Source organism: Trichomonas vaginalis, chromosome IV (assembly GCF_026262505.1).
Source record: "Trichomonas vaginalis G3 chromosome IV, whole genome shotgun sequence".
NCBI classification, from domain to species: domain Eukaryota; phylum Parabasalia; order Trichomonadida; family Trichomonadidae; genus Trichomonas; species Trichomonas vaginalis.
This window is the reverse complement of record NC_067206.1, coordinates 22,195-34,297: the sequence shown is the minus strand read 5'-3', so window position 1 is coordinate 34,297 and position 12,103 is coordinate 22,195. Positions and strand designations below refer to the sequence as shown.

Below are 12,103 nucleotides of genomic sequence, written 5' to 3'. Positions count from 1 at the left end.
TTATTTTTATTGAATTCAGCAAAAATATATTTTAGGGTAGAAGGTTAGATCTAACCTGTCTTCTACCCTCTTTTCTACCCTCTTGAATTTTCATGACTTCTTCGTAAATGTTTTGTCAAGACTTCTTCGTAAATGTTTTGTCGAAACTTCATCGTAATGAGCGTAAAGGACCCAAAAATAATGTTTAGGGTAGAAGGTTAGATCTACCCTCCTTTCTACCCTCTTTTCTACCCTCTTGAATTTTCATGAATTTCCCCGAAATAAAAAATAAAACTAACTTTATTTTTATTTATTTTTTTTATTTTGTATAAAAAAATAAAAATGTCAACAATCGGCACAACAACAGTTCAAACAACAACAGCACCAAACTCGTTAGTCATGAACCCAACTTCAATGTTAGTAGAAATGAAAAGCTTCATTCCTTCTTCATATACTTTTGAGACAGAAATCCAGAAGATAAAGCAAGAACTTCTCCAAGGAGATCTAAACTGTAGTGCAAAAGATGAAACAGATGAAGAATATCTTTATGAAATGCAGGATATTATTGACCATCTACCTAAACTTCCTGAAATCCAACAACAAAAACTCACTATTCCAGAATTCGATGAAATAGAAGTCAAAGCAACTGACTCAGTAGAAATAAAGAAGTTCATACGAAAGGTAAACTATGAGTTTCTTGGATTTCATTGCAACCGCCACAAGTCATGGACAAAGATTGCGATATGGTATAATAGAACATCTCTGACATATACAAATCTGAAGAATTTAAGACCTACGATAACTTTGTTTCGTTAGTTGCAAAATGTGTATGGCAGATAAGAGATAAAGATAGAAGAGGTAAGATATGGAATGAACAGATAAAACCCGCAACTTTTGAGTTAAAGAGAGCAATTGACGCCTTAGTCATACTAGCAGGTAAGGTTTCAGAATATAACGCAAAAATGAACCCGCAATGTTCTAAATGTAAAGCAGCAATGAGGAGATATAACTACTCCGTCAAAGAGATAGAACGTATGCGAAACGACTATGCTGACTTAAAGAAAGATATGACAAACAATGAGTTTGAAACAGTTGGAAAGATAGACAATGACACCAAAGTGGTTAGAATTGGTGATTTAAACGTAAGATACTCAAAGAAATACAACAAATATTCTTTGTCAGACATTTTATCTCCATTTGGAAAGAAAACAAACCACTGGGTTAAAATTGCTTCTACTCAGAAAATTTTTGACAAGAAATCCTGAGCTTATGATATCGGTAAAATTCTATGGAACTGCAGCATATCTCATCGACAAAAGTCTTATACCAATAGTTTTGTTATGGTTAGACCCAGTTGTTGGATATAACTTCATAACATATGGTTCTTCGATACGGAACGTTGCAGTGAAGGCTTACTTTACATCGTTCAGAAACCGAAGGACTTCAATACAAAGAGATATAAGATAGGAAGGACATATAATAACTCTAAGATATGACAGTACAGTCAATAATAGTCAAGGTTGTGTTGGTTAATGATATGAGAGCTGCAGAAACAGAACTACTTGAAAAGTTTGAGAAAATGTATGGTGCTCCCATAAAAGGTAAAGAAACGTTTGAAGTAGATGAGATAGATAAAGCTATAAAATTATTTGACGAAGTTGCTGAAAAATACATGTAAAGCGTTTATTTTTGGTCTTTTGTGAAAGATAGAAAATAAGTTAGTGTCATTTTTTTGTATTTTTTGTATGTAAGATATGATTTCAGGGATTTTTTTGACGAAGTGTCAACCTTTACTTCGTGTCATAATGTAAAATAACGTTTACCATGTAAACGCTTATAAAATAACTGGGGTAGAAAAGAGGTAGAAGACAGGTTAGATCTACCTTCTACCCTAAAATATATTTTTGTCTGATTTACGCTCATTACGATGAAGAAGTCTTGACAAAACATGTACGAAGAAGTTTTGACAAAACATTAAAGTTCGATGAAGTCTTGAAAATTCAATGAGTTTTTGTAATGTTTTAGACCATGTGAAAAAACATGTTAGAAAACATGTTAGATCTAACATGCTAACATAAAATATATTTTTGGTCATTTACAATGAAGTCTTGACAAAACTATCCAACAGCAGAAGATTTCCTTCTATCTGACGTCAAGAAGAAATATAAAGAAACTTTCGACATTGTTAAAACATTCGATGTACTAAAAGAAGAAATAGAAGCTACAAACTGTTAGAGTCTCACGAATTCATAACGTTTACCATGTAAAAACGCTTATAAAATAACTGGGGTAGAAAAGAGGGTAGAAGACAGGTTAGATCTAACCTTCTACCCTAAATTATATTTTTGCTGAATTCAGCACAAAAATCTGAGTAAAATGGCATATGCTTGCTTCCCTCGGAAAACTGAGAGAAGAGATTCCATATGAAAATCATGAATTTCCTTAAGATAGAAAAAATAAAGTTAGTTTTTTATAAAATATTTTTTTTATTTTGTATGTAAAGACAGATATGTCAACATCAGAGAACACAACAACAGTTATAGTCCATGAAGCTATAAATGAAGAATATGAGTGGGTTCAGTTTAACAAACAACTCCGTCTCATTCGTTCGGTCAAAGACGATATGTACCAAATGCAAAGTATTTTGACAGCATGTTTTGCTCCAGACACTAAGAAACCACAAGACTGGTTTGAATTAAATAGCACTCATGAACTCCTCAGTGAGTTTGAACATGAAGAACTTAAAAAAGATGTACCAAGACAGACAAAACTTACCATCACATCTAAAAGGTATATATGTTCATAAGTTCCTAGTTAGTTCAATAGCAATGTGGGCTTCACGCTCGTTATGCAATCTACATACTTATGCTACTTGACGAACTTTGTAGCAAAGCAGAGAGAAGATATGATGAAAGAAGACAAAAAACATTCAGAAAGAATACCACGTTCGGTACGCAAAAGGAAAGGAAAAGAACTATAAGTATATGATTTATACTGAAGAGATGGAAAATGAAAGAAGATAAAGATATGGTTATGTTGCATTTAGTCAGAAGAAACAACAAAAGCTTTTACGACCTTGCTAAGATTTACAAATCTGACAGAAATTGGTTCTATCGCGAAAACTTACCGATTTCAATGACACCGAATGAAGATGTGAAACAAATAGTTCAAGATACGTTACCTCAAACACACTATGACATTAAAGGTTGTACAATTCTTACCTTCAAAGAAGATTTGCCATTGTTAAAGGAAAAAATAACAGAGTATTTTGACAACTTCAAACAAGCAGAGTAGATGAACCATTTATTTTTCAAGCTTGACACCAAAGATGGCTCATGTAGCTCTATAAAGTAAATTGTCTTGTCAAATCCTTCCAACATTCCAAGTTCTTCCTTCCAACAGGAAAAAATTTTCCTTCCAACAGGAAAAAATTTTCCCGACAACAGGAAGAACTCTTCCTTCCAACAGGAAAAAATTTTCCATCCGACAGGAAAAAATTTTCCATCCGACAGGAAAAATTTTTCCATCAGACAGGAAAAAATTTTCCAGTTGTCCGTCCGTAAACCATTCAAATTTTCGAAAATTGAGAACTTTTTGGTCGAACTTCAGGAAAAATTTTTCCATCAGACAGGAAAAAATTTTCCTTCAGACAGGAAAAAAATTTCCCGACAACTGGAAAAATTTTTCCCGACAACTGGAAAAGTTCTTCCATCCGACAGGACACAAACGAATGTCCGACGTTCCTCTTCCTGAATGTCTTCCAAAGCCAGAAGAACCGACAGCCCCAGCACCACAAGCAGACTAAGACTAAAACACTTACATTTTTTACGCTTGACTTTTTACAATTTGAACTTTGTTTGCGTAGATATGAATTCTGAAAGAAGTATGAGGGTCTTGTATGACTTTGTACTTCTCCCATAGTTCATGTCTGTCAAACTTACCTGCCATGGACTCTTTCATAAGTTCCATGAAATCGTCTTCGGACAATCCAGGGAAAAGTATAATGTCAGTAAGTATTCTTTTAACATCCTTACTTAAACTCTTTGCTGTCTGTACACATATTACGACTGAGATGTTAAAGTGTCTGAGCTTCTTAAGAATTCGACACATGTCTTGTTCTCTGTTCTTTAACAAAGGATGAGAAGCAAAGTCATCTAAGATAAGAAGACATCTGTGAGGGTATGTCTTCCAATCGTAAGATTGCAATTTCTTCGAAATGTATTCTATCTCTTTCTGTTTGTTTCTGAAGTGTTTCTTCTCTAATATTCTCTGCATTTCCTCATTTGGGTCTTTAAACTTAGAATTTATATACTCATTTATAGCATTGTACTTCAAAACCCTTCTTTGGTACTTCTTTATCCAATCTAACAACTCAGTATCTTTTATACATACTAACTTAGACTTTTTTATAATATCTTTGAACGAATTGACGGTTTGGTCAAATTGACCAGAAGTACTACAAATGACAACTAACTCATAGAATGGGTTCTTCTCATCTAGTTCTTGTTGTTGTGCAGCCATTTTAAGATAAGTGAAAGTCTTACCCGACCCAGGTGGTGCAATTAGACCTGTTATACCAATTCTGAGCAAATAGGAACTTGTCATGTATGGGTTTTATCTGAGCATTTTCCAACTTCCTCTTGTTCTTATTTAAAACATTCTCAAATTTCTTGTCAAGTCAGCAAACTTTTTTTCTAACATATTTTTAGAAAAATTAAAAATTTTTATCTTTTTGAAAATGTCTAGCGATTTCGCTATCTATATTCGAGACAAACTTTTCGACAGCAAAACATCTGTCGACCATAAAATCTTACATAGTGTAAACAAGAAAGGTGAATTTGTTCTAAAGTTCTGTTTCTGGGAATATGACAAGAACCATAAAACATTACAAAGAGCAGTCTTAAAATTTGTCAATGACAGACTTGTTGACAGAGATGACGCCGATTGGAAAGATGAAGTCCAAAAAAGTTCTTAGAAATGCAAAGAAGGCACATGCGCTGTTCTTGAAGATGAAATAGAAAACAGAATAGAAGAGCTATTAAAGGACAAGAACTTTTACATAAATATGGTTCTGAGAAAATTTGACATAACTCCACAGAAAAGAGAAGAAGAGAGAAAAGAAAGAAAAGAAAGAAAAGAAAGTAGAAGAGAAGAAAGAACCTGAACCAGTTCCAGAGAAAAAGAAATTTGACATGTAAAAATAAAATTTTATTTTTAGAACATTTCTGGGTCAATGTCAATGTTCTCTTCCTCTTTAGGGGCAAACACTGGCTTAGACTCTAAAATCTTTTTACCCAATTTACCTTGAACTTCAACTATCTTAGACTCATAATATTCATAGTCGTCTGCTTTCTTTGGTTCATAAGGTATAACAAGTTTGTATGCTTTGCCTTCTTCGAGTTTTGAGAACTTTCTGTCAAAATTTTCTTTGACTGCTAACAAACCTTCTATGTCTAAGTCTTCAAAAGTTGCACCACTTTTTCTAACAACAGCAAACTTAACTGGTGCAATGTTCCAAATTTTGTCAAATGTAGACTTTTCAAAATTGTAGAAGTAAACATTCAAATATGCGAATGGAGCTAACTTATCTTTGACTTCTGTCATGTACTTATTTACTGAAATATATTTCGTCATCTTTTCTATCGGATAAAAAAATATTTTTTTTAAAATTTACTCAGAAAAATTATTTCTTTCTATATTTGCCATTCCGAACTTTGAAAAGATGTTTTATACCAGCATAGAATTTTTCTCTAGAGCTTGGTCTTTTATTGTTTTCATAACAATATTTTCTATATTCTTCATATAAAGCCTTTTTTCATACATTTCATAAGGACAATCTAACCAGAATAGGCGCATATCCATTTTCGTTATCTAGGTCTCTATATGTTTCTTCTGTTTGTAGAATTTCGCTTTCTCTATTTAGTTCTATGTCTATATATTGTGGCTTAAAAGGATGTGGGCAAGAAGGGTCTGGCGCTATGTAAAAAGTTAATTTTTCTGTCATCTTTTCTATCGGATAAAAATATATATTTTTTTTAAAATTTACTCAGAAAAATTTTTCTTTGTATATACGCCGTTCTGAACATCTAAAAGACTTTTGACATTTGCCAAGAATGTTCGTTTAGACGCTGTCATATAACCATATTCTTGACAATATTGTTTATACGAATCGTACAATGACCTTTCATCTAATGACACAAAGTCAGTTTCATGATATAAACAGTTCATATACACTCTTGTTTGCTTCTAACAATGTTTGTCTTTCTTCGGTATGTGGAATTTGTCCTTGGATTGAACTTTGAAATATCTAATGTCATGAAATATGAGAACAAGTGGTTGTAAAAGTCAGATGTCAAAGTTTCTGCTAAGTCGTCAAAATATTCTGTATCTTGCATATGAGAATCTGACGTTCTGACAACTACATATCTTCTGTCAGAACTTTCTAACTTCATCGGAACAGTATTGTTTGAAACCATAATGAAGTTTGCAACATTTACAAACTCTTTGGTCTTTATACTTTCTTTCAACAACTCCAACTTTGTCTGTTATAAGACTCTTCAAAGCATCTGAGTTTAAAACTTTTGTTGTATCTATACTTTGAAGTTCGTTACATACTATAAGTTTCATATTCTCTATTGAGGAGTTAAACTTGCCACATATGTTTTCTAAGTTTGTCATATTCGGGTTCGAATAGCCCTCTAACAGTTTGCATAAGATATCTGTAAAGAATGTGTTCTTACCTGTTCCTTGTTTTCCAATTATAATGAGAGCAGTTTCATTCTTAGCACTTGGATGTTGTAAGATGTTTGCAAACCAACATAAGATATACTCATAGACTCTTTCGTTTCCATTGCATATAATTTCTTTGACATGGTCTAACCAAGCTTCTATAATATTTTCTTTCCATTCTACTTGTTCGTATTTATATCCAGTGAAGATAGAATAGAAGTTTGGAGAAGGTGTATAGAACTTTATACCTCGAACTGAAAAATCTTCAAGTTTTGACAATAAGATATCCCAAGCATCTAACATCTTCATACCAACTTGTACGACTTTTATTTTCTTAAGTTTCTGTCTACATTCTTGTTCTGAAACTATTGTTGCTCTTGGTTTGTTAAAGACAACATCCCATTCTTTCATGACATAACATTCTGGGGCAGAGTCAACATAAATGACTAAACGTTTCAAATTCTGCGACTGCTTTGTTATAGTCTCTAAATGGACACATATTTCTGAATGCTTGGAAGTCATAAAAATCTGAAACATCTATTCTGTACATTTTTATAAAAATAAAAAAAATATTATTTTTTTATTCTTGACTTTGTTGTTCCATTTGTTGCATTTGTTGTTCTTGAGCTATTTGTTGTTGAAGTTGTTCTTGTAATACAATACTTTCACCAGTTGCATCTTCCAATTCGAAACTTTCTGCCGTCATTGACAATACATAGGACATAAAAGTTTTACAGGAACAAAGTTTGCGTCAACTAAGGTTAAGTTTATGTTTGCTAAAGTGTTTGAGTTTACTAAAGCTGAAAACTCTGCATTCGAATGAACAATAGGCAAACCAGCAGAGAAAGTGTTGTTTATACGCATGAGTATCTTTTGGTCATAGTAGTTTCTGTCGACATTCGAATAACACTTTGAACCTAAGTTTTTGAAACAATATATAAGATTGGTGTGCTTAATGTCAATGGATAGACATTCCTTGTATGACACCTTTTCCTGTTATAGGAAACTGTTGGTAGTAAAAACCAGATATAAGTTTTGTATTATAGCTCATATCGTTTATAGTAAACTCAGTCGGACATCCAAAACATAATGAAACCTGCTCTAGTTGCAGCACATGTTACATCCGTCCTTAAAGTATTAAATAAGTCAACAAAACCTGTTGGTGGTATATCTGAGTAGGTATCTTCAAAAGGAGTATTTTTACCATTCACAACAACAAAGTCTTCTGGTGTCAAAAGAGCAAAACAGGCTTTAGTCGTCATCGTGTTTAAGGTCAGTTTACAATATCGTCCTTGAGGACTTTGTAAGTTTGTTGTTATAGAATTATATGACTCAGGGTTTTTAGTCGTAATAGTATAAACCACTATGTCTTCTGCCATTTACTTAGCAAGTAAATTTTAATGAAATGTTGTGGTCGTCAAATATTTTTACTGACGTCTGGGAAACTATATTTAAGTTCAACGTTTCACCTCCTTTCATAACGTATATCTTGTCAATGACATTATATGAAACACCACAGCAACTAACGTCGGGTTCTATTTCTTTGATGTTTATATCGTCTGCCTCTGTCAAAAGTTTCAATAGTTCTCTTCAAAACTTCATGAGGTGCAATGACATATGAGTTCACTTTTACAGGGTTGTGCTCAACAAGTTTAACATTATACCCAAAGCCTGACAAATCTTCTCCTGAGTTTGAAGTTTTGTCTTTCAGTTGTTGGTAGTCGTTTCGAATATCTGCAAACAGAACTTAACTCTCTGCTAACTTCAGGGTATGTTGGTTGTTCTTTTACAGGAACTATTGTTATACCATCTTCGTCCTCGTATGGTTTCCCCACTTCAACATCTCTTCTTTGACATTGACAACAACACTTTGACTGTTTGTTTGAGTTGGTGAATTTAACTTCACGTCTGCCACCGCCATTAAACCTTTTGAAACACTTACGCTTCTTTTTCGGAAATGACATTTTACTTAGAATAAAAAGATGGACGTATTTGAGTATCTCTTCGAATTGAAGCAAAACAAAGTTTACACACACAAAACAATACAAGTTCATTGACAGAGTAGTTCTTTACACAAACAATGGAAAATGTTATAGAATAGCAGTCTTTGCTGAACAAAATATTTTCATAAAGCAAAGAAAGTTGGTATAACCGAGATGGTGAAAGTTCTTGAAGCAGACAAAAATATAACAACAAAACTGACCGATATTTCTAAAGGTAAGTTTATAATACAATATTTATCAAAACTGGCGTACTGTCATATTTGACGGAAGAGAAGTCAGTTCAAGAACAACTTACTGACCTGCTGCCAAAATCTGCTCGATGGAAGCTGTCGTTATACCAATCTGAGGAGCCCAGCAGGTTTCATCGAACGAATCTTCAAAAGAGCATCTTCCGTGAAAAGTGCTATTGGTTTTGTAAACTTCTTTGCTTTCAATTCATCTGGACCGTCTCTGTCACCAGTATATTGTATTTGTACAGTACCAACAGTTGAAATACCACCCATAAAGTCTTCTGAGTCAGCAAATGGAATGCCAAGCCAAAAGTTTGAACGGTCTCCATTTGTATATTGAGTTTTTGAGCTCCTGTATGGTCCATACTTTCACATATGGCATAATAGAACTTTGCATTTCAGGGTTAATGGTTGTTGTGAAGTTGTTGTTAAAGTTCATAGCATCTAATGTCAAGTTGTATGACCTCATATCTTCAACTGTGGAATATTCTTCTCTTGGATAGTATTTGCCATCTATGTTTATATGGTATTTAATACCAGGGTTGTAGAAGCAAGAATAGTCACTTATAGTTCGTCTGAACAGTACAAACATAGTATCTGCATGTTTCATTGCAGTTGTTAAGGCAATATCTGTTCTTGCACCTGGGTCAGCACTTTGGTTTCCAACTTCACCTGCAAAGTCTTTGACAGATATTTGGTGTATAGGGAACATAAGTGGAACTGCAATATATTTGGCAGCTAAAGCATTTGAAATATCTGGGTCCAACATATAGACTGCAAGTCTGCTTTCTATTCTCTTGCATTCAAATTTTTCGCATGTGAACTTAACTGGGTCCCAAGCATCTCCAGCAGCATTGAAATAATAGTTTACTTCAGTGTTGAGGTTTGAGAAACCAAAGTCTAAGTCAACTTTGTTTTTGCAAAAGTCGGCGAATGACATTTTATTTGTTCCCACTACTTCTGTAAGAGTGAATGGGTCTTGTGTTGGTGCAATGACTAAGTTATTTTTGCTTGGAGTAAGTTCGATAGAAATTTTTCCTGCCCAGTTTGGCAAGTATCTTAAAAACCTGAAGATGAGGAAAGATGACAAAGGAACTCTAAGTTTCAATTTTACTTTGGTTACTGCTGCTGCATTTTGTCCAGAAAGGTCAACATAAACTCCTGGAACGTTAGGGTCAAGTCTTCTTATTTTCTCAATAGTTGCATACTGGTCTGTTTGTTCTCTAGCTTGTGGTTGTACTGAGTTTCTCAAAGCGAACCATTCATAGTTTGCCCATGTTACTGTTTGAACTAAGTCAGAGTTAGAATATATCTTATATCCCATGAAAACTTCTGGAGCATATTGGTATCCGACATAGAAAATTCCATTGCAACCTTTCTTGTCAGACAACTTGGCAGAAGGTTTTATTTCAATGTCTTGTTCCACGTATAAGAATGAGTTGTCAATAGAAATTATATGAAACCTGTCGCATGCAATATCTACTGTTGTTGAAGAACCTTCTCCAAACTCACCTACGTTTCCATAAGAAACAGCAGTTGTATATTCGTAAGTTCCAGGAACTATTTCTGACCTTCTAATGGCATTGTCGCATTCGTTATACCATTCGGAAACATTTCCATTATGGCATCCAAAACTGTTGGCGTTATATTCTGAGCGGCGTACATTTCATATGGGTAAAAATATAGAATAGTTGGATTTATATGTCATAATAGAACCCACGTGGACCAAGCTTTACTTTCTTCCTGACTGAGTTTTTAACTCTTCTTTTTCCTTCATTGCCCTCTGCTTGAAGTTGTTGCATCTTTGCATTATGTTCATCTAGTTGTTGCAAATTTCCCATGTCCTTTTTGCCTTTTGGCTCTGGTCGCCCATCTCAGGTAACCTATATCCTAGAAAGAGTTTGTCATAGTCTGTATTTGAGTCTTCGCGTATTGTTTGCATGACTCTTTCCTGAGTTTCCGGTTCAAGCTCTTCAAACAGTGCCTGTCCATATGGAATATGCTCGTTTCCAAATATATGTTTTTGTAGCCATTCTGGTTTTCTTTCCATGTTACCAACTATATCTTTTGTGATGGGAAAGCTTCTACCCAATCTTTCAGTCTTGCGTCGTTTATTTCTGTAGTTGGTTTTATTTTGTCAAGGAACATGTTTTTCAATACTAACATTTCATCTGGTACTGTCCATTTGAGTTTTCTTAAATATTCATCCCTTCTCAGTTCATTGTCTGCAAAGTAAGTTTTTATGACATTTTGTAAACTTTCGTTTGCAAGGTCATGTACAATAGGTTCTCTTCCTTCGCTCTCCCTAACTTTCTTTCTAAACTCTTCACCAAATATACCATCTCTATGGTTCTGTGTAGTTCTTTGAGATAAATGTTCTAGAACGTCAGGTGTTATATTTCCATCAGCCATGTTCATTTCATACTGGTCCAAAATATCTGCATGTTTCATATCTTTCAATGGCATTAAAGCCGCGCTGAAAATACCAGCTATATCTCGTTCACCATTCGCTTCCATTGCGTCTACAACTTCTTGGAATTGAGGTTGTAAGTTTATGAACCACCTATCCGGATTAGCTTTATGACCCCATCTCATTGTAGTTCCATCGTCTGCAGAAACAAAAGTAGGTTTGTTTCCATCTTGGTTAGGTTCTGAATGAACTTTAAACAATGTTTCATTTCTATATGTTTTCTTGAAATTTAACCTTTTATTTTCACCCGAGTTCATCCGAAGATTGAACGTTAAATGCTCGTAAGTAAAAAGGATTGTTGTATTTGCGTACATTTTCTTTCAGTTCTTCCATTCTTTGCTGAATATTTTCATCTGATGTTGGAGTCTTTTGTATGTCGGCGAACATTTTTCGATATTCTTCTACTATGTCAGCCGAATTTTTCTTAGACTCTTGGAAAGATTCCATATTCTCCGCATACACTTGTTGAGGGTCAAGATTTTTCGGCTGTTCCAAATCTTCATCTGGTTCTGTGAAGTTAGTTTCCAAAGGAGGGACTTGTTCGTTTCCTTCAGGCTCTTCTAGCTGTTGTTGCTGAACTATTTCTTCCATGTCTGGTTGTATCTGAACTTCTTCCTGTGGAGTTTCTTGTACCTCATCTGCTGGCATTTCATATATTCCGAGACCGTTTTCAACAATTTCCCTATCTACGT

At 34.2% G+C, this 12,103-nt stretch overlaps 1 protein-coding gene and 6 pseudogenes across 7 annotated transcripts, besides 1 other annotated feature; 3 read left to right on the top strand and 4 right to left on the bottom strand.

Moving 5' to 3' along the window:
• Positions 1–12,103: part of a mobile genetic element that runs on past both edges of the window.
• Positions 353–1,217, top strand: TVAGG3_0000200 (annotated as a pseudogene). The gene has a single exon. A coding segment is annotated over exon 1 (865 nt).
• TVAGG3_0000190 lies at positions 2,489–3,273 on the top strand (annotated as a pseudogene). Its single transcript has one exon. A coding segment is annotated over exon 1 (785 nt).
• On the bottom strand, positions 3,805–4,680 carry TVAGG3_0000180 (annotated as a pseudogene). Its single transcript has one exon. A coding segment is annotated over exon 1 (876 nt).
• TVAGG3_0000170 lies at positions 4,718–5,177 on the top strand (annotated as a pseudogene). The gene has a single exon. A coding segment is annotated over exon 1 (460 nt).
• TVAGG3_0000160 (protein of unknown function, DUF4108 family) lies at positions 5,194–5,613 on the bottom strand (the record flags this gene model as incomplete). The annotated part of the gene is made up of 1 exon (XM_051219635.1): positions 5,194–5,613. One exon carries the CDS (start codon positions 5,611–5,613, stop codon positions 5,194–5,196), a length of 420 nt encoding a protein of 139 aa, XP_051104621.1.
• Positions 6,204–7,258, bottom strand: TVAGG3_0000150 (annotated as a pseudogene). The gene has a single exon. A coding segment is annotated over exon 1 (1,055 nt).
• On the bottom strand, positions 10,921–12,002 carry TVAGG3_0000140 (annotated as a pseudogene). The gene has a single exon. A coding segment is annotated over exon 1 (1,082 nt).